This window comes from Perca flavescens, chromosome 10 (genome assembly GCF_004354835.1).
Source record: "Perca flavescens isolate YP-PL-M2 chromosome 10, PFLA_1.0, whole genome shotgun sequence".
NCBI classification, from domain to species: domain Eukaryota; kingdom Metazoa; phylum Chordata; class Actinopteri; order Perciformes; family Percidae; genus Perca; species Perca flavescens.
In genome coordinates, this window is record NC_041340.1 from 2,613,590 (window position 1) to 2,631,700 (window position 18,111).

Here is an 18,111-nt window from a genome sequence, read left to right on the forward strand (position 1 = left end):
AAAACAACTTTAAGTGACCCAAATGTAGAGATGGTGATGCAATACAGAATACAGGCAATGTTTGAAAAAATTATTTCTTGGTTGCAAAAATTGCAAATGTTCAAGAGGCAAACATGGGAACTTCACGTCATCTTTGATCCATGTCGTTCTTTTAAAAGTTTTACAACAAAGTAGGAAATAAACATCCCGGGGGGAGACAGATTGAGTGTGTGATGGTGAACAGAGTCAACTTTGATTTCAACAGCTGATCTCAAGTCAGCAGAGTTTCTGTCTACAGGAGAGACTCTCAGACCTGCAGAGGACACAGAGACACTGAGGAACCAGAACAGACCCTAAACCCAGGATAAAGAGGTTCAGTGAATGTGGTGTTGAAGGTGTGGAGGTGGATCAGTGAGTCAGAGGAGACTCTGTAGAAGGACAGAGTGCCAGCAGGACAGTCAACATACACTCCTACTCTGTTAGAGACAGAGGAGGAGGAGAAGGAGGAGAAGGAGAAGGAGGAGGAGGGGATGGTAGATGTTGTTCTGTTATTGTGCCAGACAGAGTAACCATCATCAGAGCAGTTCAGACACCAGGACTCATCATTCCCTCCAAACACACAGTCTTTACTGTCTCCTCTCCTGCTGATTCCTCTGTAACTCAGTGATAGATGAACATCTCCTCTCCTCTCTACCTCCCAGTAACAGCGACCAGTCAGACCATCTCTACACAGCAGCTGAGGCCACAAGTCAAACCTCTCTGGATGATCAGGATATGACTGATCCTCCTCCACATATGTCACCTTCCTGTTGTTGTCAGACAGTTTGAGTCTTCTGCTCACTGTGTTTGTGTCCACTTCCAGTTCACAAACATCTGATGGAGAGAACAAGACACAATACATCTGCAGGTTATCATCTGTTGATTTATCAACAATCATTGTGCAGAGTACAAGTACAAAGACAACTAAATGCAGTTTGCGTCCAACCAGAAGTGCAAAAAAGCAGAAAAGTGCAATATGATATTCAAGTATAGAAGGTGGTGCATAGGCAGGACAATAAATATATTGTTTGCTGGCAATTACTCAAGAAAATCATTCAAACTGACATTTTAAAGTGGAAATATTATGCTTTTCCGTATTTTCTGTCATATCAACAATGTTATAATGTCGGGAATGCATGACTGCTGAAATGTATTTATTAGTTCAAAACTGATTGGAAATCTGGCGCAGATCATCATTTTTGTTCAAGGTTAGTGTTACATTATATGCAGCTGAGATCTCATGAATTAAACTTAAAAAATACTCACACTTCCTCAGACCAGATTTTAACCAATGTGGTCCAGCATGGTCCACCCTGGAGGAAGAAACACACAAAACACAAGAAGTCACAATCAACTCCATACACTTTTACTCGGATCCTCCATTTACCATGAACCTACAGAAGCTATGCAAGGCAAGGTGAAAATAAAATTCCAGGCATTGTTGGCCAAATCTAAGTTTATCTTTTACTTAAGTAGCTGAACTAATTTGTATTGTCCACTGAGTGTTTCATTCCTCACAGCTTTCCCGCTCTCAAAACAGCCTAATTAAATCTAAAAGTTTATAAACGAGATTAACTTTAAAATATTATCTTCTACTTAGAAGATAAACTTGGTTTTGGCAAACAATGGCCACAATTCTTTTCACCTCACCTTCAAGTTCATCAGTTAGTGACAGAGAAACAATGTGAGAGCTGCCGTTGTCCATCTGTTCATACCTGAGAGTGTCCAGTCTCCAGTTTGGATCCTTAAGTCCAGCTGACAGCAGCTTCACTCCTGAGTCTCCTGGATGATTGTAGCTCAGGTCCAGCACTCTCAGATGAGAAGGGTTGGAGCTCAGAGCTGAGGCCAGAGAAGTACAGCCTGCCTCTGAGATCAGACAGCCTGACAGACTAAACACACCCACACACGTTAGACGTTTACTAGTCTCACATTGCCAGCTCTATATCTACAGTGCTGTGGAGTAAGGTGTGGCTACACCACAGATGTTTTCTGGGATAGGAGAAAAAACTCTCTGGGTTGTTTGCATTTCTTTAAACCAATCAAAATGGTCTTGGGCGGCGCAAAGCCCCGGTCTCAACGATGGTGGCTCTGCAAAATATTATCAGGAAGAACCCCCACCCCCCCATCAATTTATGTTATTGATCAACTAAGGATTAATGTTCATGAAAGTTTATTAAGGAGGGCTTCGGTAGATCTCCGGGATAAAGTTGCAACACTGTTGCATTATTTGGTTCGGTATGCTTTCACACTGCACTTTGTCAAGTAACCAAACACAAGGTCAAAACGGTCCTGAGTCTATTAGACAGGATATCCAAGAGTCAGTTAACCCCTTCATTACAATATTGCTGAAACATTTAATACAGGTCAGGTCCAGCTCTCTTAAACTAGAGGGCTGTGGCTGAGAACTGAGGACAGAGTATCATTTCTTCTATTGGATAATGCACAGCCACTCAACATAAAAAGCTTACCTAAGAAGTCTATTCAATAATTAATATATTAAGAAAATGTGAGCTCAGAGGAGATGAACAGCTGAATCCTGACCTGAGAGTTTCCAGTCTGCATTGTGGACTCTTCAGTCCAGCAGAAACCAGCTTCACTCCTGGATCCTGCAGGTCGTTGTTACTCAGGTCCAGCTCTCTCAGACAAGAGGACTGGGAGCTGAGAACTGAGGACAGAGCTTCACAGCTTCTCTCTGACAGGTTACAGCCACTCAGCCTGAGAAGGAATGAATCATAAGAAAACAATTACAAACAATTTCTCTCAATACAAACAACTATATTCAATCTGGACAGTTATGTATGCACATACAGAGCTTTGTTGGAGGTTTTGACCACTGGCAGGAACCTCAGAAGAGCCTCCTCTGAATCATAGTATGTCTTCAGGTCAAACACGTCCAGATCCTTTTCTGATGACAGTAAGATGAGGACCAGAGCTGACCAGTGAGCAGGAGACAGTTTATATCTGGAGAGTCTTCCTGATCTCAGGGACTGTTGGATCTCCTCCTCTAGAGAACGATCATTCAGTTCATTCAGACAGTGGAGCAGATTGATGCTTTTCTCTGCAGATAGATTCTCACTGATCTTCTTTTTGATGTACTCAACTGTTTTCTGATTGGTCTGTGCGCTACTTCCTGTCTGTGTCAGCAGACCTCGTAGGAGACTCTGATTGGACTGCAGTGAAAGACCCAGGAGGAAGCGGAGGAACAAGTCCAGGTGTCCATTTGGACTCTGTAAGGCCTTGTCCACAGCACTCTGGAAGAAACTTGTTTTGTCTCTGAAAATTTTAGACAGCCATGATGTTGTTTGTTCCTCTGCAAGCAGGTTGACTCCAGAGTTGATGAATGTCAGATGGACATGAAGAGCAGCCAGAAACTCCTGAACACTCAGATGGACGAAGCAGAACACCTTATCCTGGTACAGTCCTCTCTCCTCTTTAAAGATCTGTGTGAACACTCCTGAGTACACTGATGCTGCTCTGATATTGATGCCACACTCTGTCAGGTCTGATTCATAGAAGATCAGGTTGCCTTGCTGCAGCTGCTCAAATGCCAGTTTTCCCAGGGACTCAATCATCTTCCTTGTCTCTGGAATCCAGGGTGAATCTGTCTCAGCTCCTCCATCATACTTAATGTTCTTCACTTTGGACTGAACCACCAGGAAGTTTATGTACATCTCAGTCAGGGTCTTGGGCAGCTCTCTTCCCTCTCCGGTCTTCAACACATCCTCCAGAACAGTAGCAGTGATCCAGCAGAAGATTGGGATGTGGCACATGATGTGGAGGCTTCGTGATGTCTTGATGTGGTAGATGATTCTGTTGGCCTGCTCCTCATCTCTGAATCTCTTCCTGAAGTACTCCTCCTTCTGTGGGTCAGTGAACCCTCTGACCTCTGTTACCATGTCAACACACTCAGGAGGGATCTGATTGGCAGCTGCACGTCGTGTGGTTATCCAGAGGCGAGCAGAGGGAAGCAGTTTCCCCCTGATGAGGTTTGTCAGGAGCACACCCATAGAGGTGGACTCTGTAACATCAGTCAGGATCTCAGTGTTGAGGAAGTCCAGAGGAAGTCGACACTCATCCAGACCGTCAAAGATGAACACAACCGGGAAGTCTTCAAACTTGCAGATTCCTGCTTCTTTGGTTTCACTAAAGAAGTAATGAACAAGTTCCACCAAGCTGTACGTTTTCTCTTTCAGCACATTCAGCTCTCTGAAAGTGAATGGAAATGTGAACTGGATGTCCTGGTTGGCTTTGCCTTCAGCCCAGTCCAGAGTGAACTTCTGTGTTAAGACTGTTTTCCCGATGCCAGCCACTCCCTTTGTCATCACTGTTCTGATTGGTTTATCTCTTCCAGGTGGGGTTTTAAAGATGTCATCTTGTCTGATCCTTGTTTCTGGTCTGTCTGGTTTCCTGGATGCTGTTTCAATCTGTCTGACCTCATGTTCATCATTGACCTCTGCAGTCCCTTCCTCCATGATGTAGATCTCTGTGAACATCTGATTCAGAAGGGTTGGGTTTCCTGCTTTAGCAATCCCCTCAAACACACACTGGAACTTCTTCTGCAGGTTAGATTTAACTTTACGTCGGCACACTGCAGCACAAGTTCCTAAATAAACAACCAAACAAATGAAATCAGTCAGTGGATCCTTCAGAAAATCAGAGAATATTAAGATGTTAAACAAGTCTGGCTGACAAATACGCGGCTGACCCAGTCCCTGTGCTTTACAGAGAACGTCTTAGACAGACTTCGATCTCTTATCTACGAACAAAGCCAGGCTTCGTCTAATCAAATCTACACAGCACTTTTTTAAGTCAGGGGATAAAGCGGGGAAACTTCTGGCTCATCAGGCTAGAGCCGAGGCAACCTCACGGCTAATTCCTGCCATTAGAGCCAACTCAGGTGAGATCCACATCGCTGAGGTTCAGGGAGCTATTAACTCCCTACAGAGCGGTAAATCTCCCAGGATGGCTACACTGTAGAGTATTATAAAACTTTTTCCGCACTCCTCACGCCAGTTTTAAGAGATGTGTACAACAAAGCTTTTCGCCAGCATTGCCTACAGGACACCCTATCGAAGGCCACTATCTCCCTACTTCCTAAAAAGGGGAAAGATCTGCTGTAGCTACAGACCAATATCACTCTTCAATGTGGACCTCAAAATTCTCTCAATGGTTCTGGCTCTTCGTCTTCAACGGGTGATGCCCTCCATTATCTCGCTGGATCAGATAGGGTTCATGCCTGGCCATGGACAGTCCTTCCACAACACTTGATGCCTACTTAACATTATCCACTCGTCGAGTAATATTACCCCGGGAATCGTGGTGTCCCTCGACGCCGAAGAGACCTTCGACAGGGTCGAGTGGGGTTACCTATATAAGGCAATGGACAGGTTTGGTCTGGGAGAGAATTTTATCCTCTGGGTCAAATTGCTATACTCATCCCCGATGGCCTCAGTTCAAACTAATGACACGTTATCACCTCTTTCTCACTTTGGAGAGGCACTAGGCAGGGCTGCCCTCTGTCCCCACTCCTGTTCGCCATTGCGATCGAACCTCTGGCCATTTGGCTTCGCACGGAGGAAGGTTTCAAGGGCATCACATGATCTGGCACAACTCATAAAGTTTTACTGTATGCAGACAACCTGCTCCTGTACATCTCTAACCCAGCCGTCTCACTTCCTGTGATTTTGTTCTGGTTACAAGCTCACAAAAGCGAACTCATAGCAATAAACTCTCTGGCTAGGCAGCTCCCACGCTCGTTATCGTCATTTAAGTGGGCAGAGGACAGATTTCGCTACTTGGGGGGTTTTGTTACAACGTCCGTATCAAAAAAAAAAAAACAAGTCTGGCTGTATCTCCCATATTGCCTCCATTTCCTCTTTCCATCATGCTAAATCTGTTAAAATCCTCTTACTGCTCTGTAGGGTGGCAGCCAGCTCCTCCTGCTTCATTCTCCTCAGGAAGTGCAGTGTGATCTTCAGAAATGCCTCTCTGCTGCTCCTCTTCTGCTCTTCATCCTCACCGTTCAACATCTCCTCATCCTCCCTCTGACTCTCTAAGCATTCTGGGTAATCTGGACTCAGAACCTTCTGTAACTTCTTCAGCTCATTCTTCACAAAAGTTACGATTTCCTTCTCCAGCAGCTGGAACAGAATATTTAATGAATGACACAATCAAACTAAAATCATGGAAGCAAACACCAGATCAATGTTGGACAGACTGACAATTCACTGGTCTAAAAAGTGCAGCATGGAGATGATTGTGAAAAAGTAGTTTTTGCATTAGTTGTGCAGACCATAAATATAGGGTCCAGGTCTGTTTGATGCTGCTGGGCAGACTGATCACTGGGAACATCTGAGCTCTGCTGGTCCACTCTGTGAAGGAAATTTGCACACGTAGGTCACATTGTGTTTGAACCACAGACTGAATACAGTTATTGACTTTCAAACACAGCTACAACAGTTAGTTAGGGCCTGAGCACCGACATTGTTGGTCAACAAAGGCCCTATTGGAAATTTTTCAGTTTATTATTCTTAGCCTAAATGAATCACATTTTTGAGGGGCTAAACGTGCTCGGAAAGTCATGTAACTTGGCACACGTGTCACATGTGGCAAAAATGTACATCTGATGGGGGAGTCAATATTGTGAGTCAAGATTGTGAGAACTTCAAGAACCCATTAACTGAAAGAGAGACAGAGCAGGGACCCCCTGCTACATATATTGTATAAAATTAAGTTGCTGCTGGGAACTGATAGAAATAATGAAGGTTTGTTTTCACTGGTTTTAATGGACAGCAACAGTTATTGTATTGCCATTAAAGCATACTTACATACACTGACAGTTACAGAACATGCAATATTTCTATCTGCTTTAACTGGGTTTAGTGGAGAGTAAAGCTTATTTTATTGCCCTTAAAGCATGTTTAAGACACGCCCGGTTTATCATGCTTATTATGTATGAAATTTGGTAGGCATATGTATCATTTCCAGACCTACAAAAAGCTTTTTGGAGCCATACCCTAATCTTAGCAGGACGTCAGCCATTTTGAATTTACTTAACTTTACTAAACCTATAGATTTAACCTGATTGATTTCAAAATGAGTCAGTGACTAAACACCTTGGCAGAAATAAATAGAATGTTAGATTATTCAGAGAATGAAAAACAGGAATCACAAAAAACACGAGACAAAGGGGTAGACCGACTACACACACACACACACACACACACACACACACACACACACACACACACACACACACACACACACACACACACACACAAATACAGAACAATGACTTGACAACAGACAACACAGAGACTAAATACAAGAGGTAACGAGGTGAAACAAGGGACAGGTGAAACACATCAGGGGGGGCAGACGATGAGCGTTTCTCAATCTGTGTTCTATAGCTTTAATTAATTATGGATTTTGTCATGATTGATCATAATGAAAACCAGAAGCAAACAACACGTTACAGCAGGGGTCTTCAATGTTTTTAAACCAAGAACCCATTAACTGAAAGAGAGACAGAGCAGGGACCCCCTGCTACATATATTGTATAAAATTAAGTAGCATATTAAACTGGCCCTAAAAAAATGTATAGAGTACGGCGGCCTTTATGCATACCTATTTAGTGCATAGAATACTAAGCTATTAAAATAATAATTGTCAATTGTTGATGTTTCCTGTACATTAAGTGATGGAAAACTAATTCTGTATCTCATGACTGAGCATCAAAACAGCAAGTCATCTGTTTCAGTCAAGAGTTTTAAGTACTTACACCGGGTCAAAAGCAGGACGTTCATTTTTGAAGACAATCCGACCATCCATAGACTCTAGGTCACTCTTCATGGACATACAGCTGGGTACAGCAGACTTTTCTTCCTGCTGCTGGGAACTGATAGAAATAATGAAGGTTTGTTTTCACTGGTTTTAATGGACAGTAACAGTTATTGTATTGCCATTAAAGCATACTTACATACACTGACAGTTACAGAACATGCAATATTTCTATCTGCTTTAACTGGGTTTAGTGGAGAGTAAAGTTTATTTTATTGCCCTTAAAGCATGTTTAAGACACGCCCGGTTTATCATGCTTATTATGTATGAAATTTGGTAGGCATATGTATCGTGTCCAGACCTACAAAAAGCTTTTTGGAGCCATACCCTAATCTTAGCAGGTCGTCAGCCATTTTGAATTTACTTAACTTTACTAAACCTATAGATTTAACCTGATTGATTTCAAAATGAGTCAGTGACTAAAGGCCTTGGCAGAAATAAATAGAATGTTAGATTATTCAGAGAATGAAAAACAGGGATCACAAAAAACACGAGACAAAGGGGTAGACCGACTACACACACACACACACACACACACACACACACACACACACACACGCAAATACAGAACAATGACCTGTCAACAGACAACACAGAGACTAAATACAAGAGGTAACAAGGTGAAACACATCAGGGTGGGGCAGACACTGAGCGTTTCTCAATCTGTGTTCTATAGCTTTAATTAATTATGGATTTTGTCATGATTGATCATAATGAAAACCAGAAGCAAACAACACTTTACAGCAGGGGTCTTCAATGTTTTTAAACCAAGAACCCATTAACTGAAAGAGAGACAGAGCAGGGACCCTCTGCTACATATATTGTAAAAAATTAAGTTGCATATTAAACTGGGCCTAAAAAAATTTATAGAGTACGGCGGCCTTTATGCATACCTATTTAGTGCATAGAATACTGAGCTATTAAAATAATAATTGTCAATTGTTGATCTCTCCTGTACATTAAGTGATGGAAAACTAATTCTGTATCTCATGACTGAGCATCAAAACAGCAAGCCATCTGTTTCATTCAAGAGTTTTAAGTACTTACACCGGGTTTAAAGCAGGATGTTCATTTTTGAAGTCAATCAGACCATCCAAAGACACTAGGTCACTCTTCATGGACACACAGCTGGGTACAGCAGACTTTTCTTCCTGCTGCTGGGAACTGATAGAAATAATGAAGGTTTGTTTTCACTGGTTTTAATAGACAGCAACAGTTATTGTATTGCCATAAAAGCATACTTACATACACAGACAGTTACAGGACAAGCAATATTTCTGACAGGAACACTGCACTAAACCTCACTGACCACCAGAGGGAGCTCAGCTGTTAAACAATCTGTCAACATAGGTTCAACTCCATAGACTGTATAATATTAATGGACAAAGCAGCGGGCGACACGTGCGGTTGCAGGAGTTCGATTTCTGTATAAGTCTCTGAGAAAGTACCTTAGTAAACATCTTCATAATGAGTTTATGGTCTCAATTGCCAGTTTTAAGTCTTCTGCAACACAGAATGATGTTCATTTTTTTGAATTATGGTCTTGTTGATTTTAAAATCGGCGATAAAGCATCATCTAGGTCATCTTTGAGCAAAATCCATAATAAACTTTCAGCATATTGTAATTCAAGTGCTCTAACTGAAAACTACAGTTCTGCACCTTCTTTTGGCCCTGATTTCAGACAAAATGTAGCATGTGACGGTAGACTTTGGCCAATGACAGGTCATTTCAGAGAGACCGTGCGTTCTTCAAATCTTGTTTTTTATTGTTGTTTTTTAGCCACTGCAGCTTTCAGTTATTAATTTACAAAGAAGGGGGTGTATTGATCTTCGAGAGCACTTTGACCAACAAAGGTCTCAATAAAAAATATGAGCCTTCATAAAATACGTGAAGTATCAAAATCCAAACTGAATAACAATATTATCATTTAATCTAACCACTGGAATCTGTTTTATAGATTTATAGCTTTATCACGAGTCAATGTTCAGGTGAAAGAGTAAAGACACAGTCAACAGTAAGTTATGAATATGTTGAAGGGTGAAACAGGATCAGATGTAATGTGAAGAGTTAAGTGTGATACCTTTCCATGTTGGTGGTAACCTGCGGCCACCTGAGGAAGACACACAAACACATCATTAATCATCTGTGTATCAATCGTTCTTTTAATATTCAATTGAGTTCAAAACTCTGATTAAAAAAGGAAATTTAAAAACAGGAAACGGGCGTAATTTTAATTTGATATTTAATTAGTCCTAATAGTGTGGCTCAGTGGGCATATCAAAATGTGGGGTCTGGGTGTTCTCCGCCAGGGTTATTTTGAGCGTCAAAGACTTAATTTCCTGCATTCTGATATACTTTTATGCACCAATTTATGGTGGGAATACCTTTATTTGTCCTATGATAAGGAAAACACAGATGACATTCAAAACATATCAAAAATATGATGGAATATAAAGCAGTAAGGGGGGCTTTCACATCAGGGACCTGAGCGTGGATCACAAAAGTTGACCCCAAAGCAACAAGGACAAAATTAAATAGGCTACTTATATTTGTCTTAAATGTGCGGTGAAGGGAGGATTCTTGGCGTTAGTGTAGGTGGAGCATTTGGGGCCCGGTCGCACACACTACACACACTACACACTACACACACACACTACACACACACACTACACACTGCGCTCAGCGAGGAGCGAGTCAACGAAGGATGAGAAAAGTCTCTAAGTTTGCTTTCACATTACTCGACCCCGTATTTGTGAATACAAAAATCTGAAGTGAACGTTCTGTCACAAAACTACGTTGTTGCGTATCATAGCACATTTAAGAGATGTTTGGAGATTTCTTAGTAGCTACACTGCGTATACCTGCGTATAAAGTACACTACACCGCTGCTGGTGTCCAAGGCACTCACCGCCGACAGGATCTGTATCCCCTGGACCAAGTTTTTTTAAATATCCGGACTGTAAGTCGCACTTTTTTTCCTACTTTGGCTGGTCCTGCGACTTATAGTCAGGTGCGACTTATATATCAAAATATATCTAATTTAACATGTTTTTACATGTTAATTCATACTGAAAACATTACCGTCTACAGCCGAGAGAGGGTGCTCTAGGCTTGTGACAACTAGAACGCTGCTGCTAAAGACAACTGAGAAAGAATAGAGACAAACTGCAGGGAGTAAAATATGCAGCCCCGAAAACGGTAATCGAGCAGCAGAAAGAGAGTTTGAAATGAGGGAGAAACTTATGAGGGAGACTGGCGAAAAGGTGACTCTTACTGCAATGAAGAAAACAAAGAAAGCTAATCGGCTAATCGTGGGCTGAAAGCTAGATGTCCAGAGCTGGAGGAAGGAGTCGGGAGGGGCTCGTTCACGGTGCAGTTACGTCTCCACGCCTTTTAATACCTCCATGCTCCACGCCCTGCTAGCTAGTTGTTCTGTGTGCTATTATATAGTTCAATAACTGTTAATGTGTTACGTTAACATACCGGACACCTACCGTATTCAGCCTGTTGTTCTGTGTGCTATTGTGTAGTTGAATAACTCTTGTATTTATAATCTAAATAAATGCGACTTATAGTCCGGTGCGACTTATATATGTTTTTTTCTCTTCATGACGCATTTTTTGACTGATGCGACTTATAGTCCGAAAAATACGGTAGTTTTTTTCTTTCAGAATCCTAAAGAAATAACAGAGTAACAAATCGTTTTTACATTTTCCGATTTTGGATTCTCATTTGAATAGAAGAACGAATTATACTATGGACTATTAGTCGTCAGTCTCATTTGATTTGTGTCTCATCAGGAATCTAATATGTTTCTACTTGTAGACTTTAACCCTTGTGATGTCTTCCCATGGACCGTGAACTTGTTGTCCTTCTGGCTCAAAATTGCAAATGAACTTTTTTTGGCAATTTTTCCAACGTTTTTTGACACATGAAACGTTTTTTTATGCTTTTTTAAATACATGGTCAATAAACATAATTTCAATGACATAATATCTATATCTTTTGTTTAAAAAAACAGAAATTGTGGATTATTTTGACTGATAGTTAAGAACAGATGATGTTGAGTGGATCACAGTTTATTTCAAATGCTATAAAATTGAAAACAAAAACACCCACAATTCAATGAAAGTAATCATTAATTTTACCTGCCAAGAACGTTACATTGCTTCCACACAACATACATCCACGCATTCATGTTATTTTGGGGCAATTTGGTTCAAAGAAACTCATAATTCTGATATATAAATGGGTCAAATTTCACCCGAGGACAACACAAGGGTTAAAGACAGCAAGCTGTAGTTTCAAGTGTTTGTTGTCAGAGAAACTTTGTGCTGTGGAGTCATTATCAAAGACAGGAGGTCGACACATTAACAAACAGAGAGCAGCTTGTTTCTCATCAAACATAAGAGACTAAAATGATTCAAAGGTACTTACTTCTCATGAGTTGTATCCCTCTGCAGCTCTGTGCTGTCTGAACCAGGTCTGTGTAGAAGAGTTTTCTGTTGATCTGAGTGGGACGACATGCTCTATCAGGACTCAGTCCTCTACTTCTTCATCAGTCCTCTGTGTGTGCTGTCACACGCACACACTGTAATAAACCAGTCTGAACATGAAGCAGTTCAGATAAGCTATGTTTATATGACTTTATATGTTAAAGATTAAACCACTGCCGCTTCTTACTGAGACTTTGGAACGAACCGGAGAACAAATAAATCCCCTCCTTACTCACAACAGCAACACTAATACGCTGTTATTGGCTTTATTTTACAGAACAAGACATGAATTAACAGCAGGAAGGTTTATTATTGTTCACATGTTTTTTTATGATAAATTTCTTTATTGTTTTTTTCTTTTTTAACATACAGAACAGAAACACAATCCCCCCACCCTCTGCGGTTTCGAGGAAAACAAAACAAATAAACAAACGGAAATCACACCTTGCCTAGCCACTCTCCTCTGATTCTTGTCATGCTGAGGTCATCAGGTCTGATATTTGTGCTGCTGCCCCTTTCTATAGGCCAATGGCCGATGACTTGGCTTTGTTAATCCTTGCTGTAGAGAGCTCAAGTATAATGATGTCCAGCCACTGTTTTACACAAAGCGAGTGGGTGGAGAGCCAGCGCTGAGCTATCATTTTCTTGGTTGCGGTCGAGCCGGCTAGCCAAATCTTTCTCTGTCTCCCAAGCAGGTGTAATTTAGAGTCATCATTAAGTAACAAAACAATCGGGTCAGAAGGAATTCGACATCCTATCACATCAGATAGTATTGATGTTGTTTTATTCCAAAACTCCTGCAGCTGTTCACACTCCCAGACCATGTGCAGGAAAGTTCCAGTTTGTTCAGGTTGGCAGAAGGTGCAATAGGGAGTAGTAATGACTTTAGAGACGTATCTCTTCTGAGGAGTCCAATATGTCCTATGACATATGTTGAAGTGAATCTGCTTGTGATGTGGGTTCTTGGAACAATGGAAAATGTCCCAGACTGCTCTCGCTCCCATTTCCTTGCTATTGGGAGTTCTCCTATGGACACTTGCATCAGTTTATTGTTCATGTGTTTGAGATAAAAAGCATCAGTCGTTCTGGTTCTTTTAAACCAGAGGAGCCAGACTGGTAGCAGACATTTTTTAACTCTTTGAGATGAACCAATCAGAACAGTGATGAATATGGGAGTGGCTGGCATCGGGAAAATAGTCTTAACACAGAAGTTCACTCTAGACTGGGCTGAAGGCAAAGCCAACCAGGACATCCACTTCACATTTCCATTCAACTTCAGAGAGCTGAATGTGCTGAAAGGGAAAAACTTCAGCTTGGTGGAACTTGTTTATTACTTCTTTAGTGAAACCAAAGAAGCAGGAATCTGCAGGTTTGAAGAGGTTGTGTTCATCTTTGATGGTCTGGATGAGTGTCGACTTCCTCTGGACTTCCTCAACACTGAGATCCTGACTGATGTTAGAGAGTCCACCTCAGTGGATGTGCTGCTGACAAACCTCATCAGGGGGAATCTGCTTCCCTCTGCTCGCCTCTGGATAACCACACGACCTGCAGCAGCCAATAAGATCCCTCCTGAGTGTGTTGACATGGTGACAGAGGTCAGAGGGTTCACTGACCCACAGAAGGAGTACTTCAGGAAGAGATGAGGAGATGAGGAGCAGGCCAGCAGAATCATCTCCCACATCAAGACATCACGTAGCCTCCACATCATGTGTCACATCCCAGTCTTCTGCTGGATCACTGCTACAGTTCTGGAGGACGTGTTGAAGACCGGAGAGGGAGGAGAGCTGCCCAAGACCCTGACTGAGATGTAGCCTACCTTTATCTGTGTTTTAAGCCCTCAACGTCTTCACTAGGATTAGGCAATGGTTGGGTTAGGGTTAGGTGCCTTGAAGTCAACAGTCGCAGCACTGCCTGGAAGGAGACATTGGGGGCTTAAAACACCATTGAGCAAGATGTAAATCCACTTCCTGGTGGTTCAGTCCAAAGTGAAGAACATCAAGTATGATGGAGGAGCTGAGACGGATCCACACTGGAGTCCAGCGAGCAGGAAGATGATCGAGTCTTTGGGAAAACTGGCTTTTGAGCAGCTGCAGAAAGGCAACCTGATCTTCTATGAATCAGACCTGACAGAGTGTGGCATCGATACCAGAGCAGCATCAGTGTACTCAGGAGTGTTCACACAGATCTTTAAAGAGGAGAGAGGACTGTACCAGGACAAGGTGTTCTGCTTCGTCCATCTGAGTGTTCAGGAGTTTCTGGCTGCTCTTCATGTCCATCTGATATTCAACAACTCTGGAGTCAACCTGCTGGCAGAAAAACAAACACTACAGAGACACACAGTTCTACCACTGTGCTGTGGACAAGCCCTTACAGAGTCCAAATGGGCTTGTTCCTCCGCTTCCTCCTGGGTCTTTCACTGCAGACCAATCAGAATCTCCTGCAAGGCCTGCTGACACAGAAGATATGTCTGCAGAGAAAAGCATAAATATTCTCCACTGTCTGAATGAACTGAATGGCCGTTCTCTAAAGGAGCAGATCCAATGGTACCTGAAATTGGAAAGTCTCTCCACAAGAAAACTGTCTCTTGCTGAGTGGTCAGCTCTGGTCTTCATCTTACTGTCATCAGAAGAAGATCTGGACGTCTTTGACCTGAAGAAATACTCTGCTTCAGAGGAGGCTCTTCTGAGGTTCCTGCCAGTGGTCAAAGCCTCCAACAAAACTCTGTATGCCACACACAACTATCCAGATTAAATGTAGTTTTTTTTTTATTTAAAAAATAAAAGGTTGTATTTTCTTATATATTGCTGATTCCTCTTCAGACTGAGTGACTGTAACCTGTCAGAGAGAAGCTGTGAAAATCTGTCCTCAGTTCTCAGCTCCCAGTCCTCTAGTCTAAAAGACCAGGGGCCTCATTTATAAATGTGGCCACTTCCCACGCAAAGGTTATGATTTATAAAAAACAAACTTGACGGGAGAATGTGCGGTCCTCCACGCAAACTCTAACCCATGCGTACGCACATTTTGGAGACAAAATAGGAATTGGCGACGCAGCTGGTGAGGTATATAATTATAAAAGTAAAAAAAAATAAAAATATTGATGCCTCATGCACATTTTTTCACTCCATATCATCCATGTTAACATGAAGATTAAATCCAGCAGTGTTATTTGCGCTTGTACTGAGTGATACTTGTTCCATAAAATGTACCCTGGTTACAGACCTAAAAAAACTCCTTTAGTAACCGAGTATTCGTGCATATGTACACCGGTTATTGACTTAAACAGAGTTGGCCCATACCCCGGTTACTGCTGTGCATGTAAACATACTGATCGATGTCTTCTTGTGAATTTACCTTGGATGTGTAAAGGCCATTAATCAAGTATCTTCTGTCATTGTGAAAAGGCCTTATCCTGTCACATCCACACCCATAAATCAGGGGGACTCTATCTCTGGACAAAGCAGGGGAGATGAGATAGTCAGATCAGAGAGCCAGGTGCGTTGTCAATGAGCTCTCTAAATACAGTTCAGGGGAGAGATTGGGGTAGATGGGGCGGAAAACTCAACTCCTACTGACCAGTGACTCCCTTAATTTCTTTTTAAACAAAAAAATTGCCTTTTAAATAACCTGACCAGGTTTTTGAAGTGTATTTCCACATTGATGGTCCCTTTGTGCCTTTGCCCGTTGTAGTGCCCATCGCGAACGTTACGTTTCAACCCAACCTAACCTGTAAGTTGCTCTTTAAAAGGTCCCATGTCATGAAAATGTCATTTTATGAGGTTTTTTAAAATTAATGTGAGTTCCCCCAGCCTGCAAGCCATCATGGTTTTGATTTTAGTTTGTTTGACAGATAGCCTACTTTGCCAAAGCAATGGCGCAAAACAACGTTAGAGACCTTTATGTGAAAATGAGATGTTTTGAAAATGTTTTCGCTTCATTATTATTATTATTATTATTATTATTATTATTATTAGACTATGATGGTTATCTTGTTGTGTAGACTCATTTTTGATGAATGAGAGCAATCAGCGCTAATCTCCTGTGACCACTTCATAATAAAAATCAACTTGTGTTTCGCAACAAGTCCCTGCTGAGCACACCACCTCCTCTCAGAAAACCCCCGTATCGTTCCAAACTGTGAACCCAACGCAGCTGCTATATCCCCACATGACATCCCATTCTTTCGGTTTTCTAATATAAAACGAGCATATTCGTCTAAAAACATTTTTACGTCCGTATCATTCTAACTGTCCATGGTCTCATTGATGTCCAAATGATTTCCGGGTATGCAGCCGCTTACTACTTACGATCGCTTCCGGGTCCCGAAAAAAATTAATGAGGAATAAGATTTATACACACGATTTAATTTCCGAGTTCCATCTACAAACACATCAAAGACAATCGGATAACGAGATAGTTTTTCGTTTTCCATTTTTTAATATCAAAACAAAAAACGAATAATGGGTTGTTTTCCGTTTTTTGTTTTCCTATTTACTAATGGTAATTGGGAAACTGGCCGTTTTTCGTTTTTGTTTTTTTCCTTTCAAAACGAAAATCCGTTGGCCGCCAAGTACACGGACCCCTATGGTCCCCCAGTGGCTAGAAATGGTGAAAGGTGTAAACCGAGCCCTGGGTATCCTGCTCTGTCTTTGAGAAAATGAAAGCTCAGATGGACCAATCAGGAATCTTCTCCTTATGAGGTCATAAGGAGAAAGGTTACCTCCCCTTTCTCTGCTTTGCTCGCCCAGAGAACTTGGCCCAAACATGAGAGAGAGAGAGAGACATCATGGCTTTCAAACGAGCAAAGTGGCAGTTGGTGAAGACCACACCCCCACCCTCCATCTTGCCCCCCTCTCTCCTCCTCAATAGCTACAGACACAGAAATGGCACATCCTAAGGAAAGATAATTGTGGGACTGGCTCTAGTGGCTGTAGTTCTGCACCAAGGCTGAATTTGTTTTTCAAAAAATTTAATCTGGATCAAATTGATACGGATTTGGAAATCCCATGTTTTGCTATCCAGGATCATCTGATCCATCTTACTTTAATGCCAGTTTTTAAAAGGAACATTGGATTGGATCACTGTGATCCAAATACCAAATTTCCAGATTACCAAATCCTGTTGATCAGAGCCTTAAATGGAACCAACAGTGTAGCCTGCTGGCTCAGCAAAGAACAACAGGTAGGCACAATACCGGTGGCCACAAATAGCCATTGTTTGTTTTAATTTTAAGAAACAGAAACATTTTACATTCCTTATTTTGTTCTAAAAAAAAAAAGCAATACTATCCAATAGTCAAAAATCATTAGATGTGACATGCTTCATATATGCTTCAAATATGTAGAAATGTATATATCATCAGTAAACATTGATTTTGTGATCATTCACCTAAAATCACATTCTGATTTTGTTTGGTTCGAAAAATCACAACTGAATCCACCCTTCTGTTGGGATCAGGATAATCCTGTTTTTTTTGGATCACATAGATCCCAAACCAAGTTCAAAGTTTTGAAAAACCCAAAGGGCAGGTTTTATCCAGATCAAATGTAAGATCGGATTACGTCACATGTATCAAACTCAAGGCCCGGGGACCAAATCTGGCCCCTTGCAAATTTTGATCCGGCCCGCATATCAATTTATGTTCACAGCTAATTTTGGCCCGACTAGTTGTGCACCACACCAACAAAACAAAAAATCAGCAATCTGTTTTTCATACTGTAATTATGCGACACTGACGTGCAGAATTTGACAGATTTGCAG

At 41.6% G+C, this 18,111-nt stretch overlaps 1 protein-coding gene across 1 annotated transcript; it reads right to left on the bottom strand.

Moving 5' to 3' along the window:
* Positions 1-286: 286 nt before the first annotated feature.
* LOC114563326 (protein NLRC3) lies at positions 287-12,384 on the bottom strand. The gene is made up of 9 exons (XM_028590177.1): positions 12,296-12,384; positions 9,939-9,968; positions 6,311-6,389; positions 5,930-6,158; positions 2,827-4,621; positions 2,560-2,733; positions 1,734-1,907; positions 1,285-1,331; positions 287-852 (listed from the first exon to the last, which is right to left on the bottom strand). Exons 1-9 carry the CDS (start codon positions 12,382-12,384, stop codon positions 287-289), a joined length of 3,183 nt encoding a protein of 1,060 aa, XP_028445978.1.
* Between the last annotated feature and the right edge of the window lie 5,727 nt (positions 12,385-18,111).

What these genes read in the sequence shown, in the direction of transcription:
- LOC114563326 (XM_028590177.1), bottom strand. Translation starts at nt 12,384, where the DNA reads ATGTCGTCCCACTCAGATCAACAGAAAACTCTTCTACACAGACCTGGT. An exon ending in ACCTGGACCCTATATTTATG is followed by an intron (nt 6,159 to 6,310) that starts GTCTGCACAACT and finishes ATTCTGTTCCAG; the next exon opens with CTGCTGGAGAAGGAAATCGT. An exon ending in AAAATCTGGTCTGAGGAAGT is followed by an intron (nt 853 to 1,284) that starts GTGAGTATTTTT and finishes TCTCTCCATCAG; the next exon opens with ATGTTTGTGAACTGGAAGTG.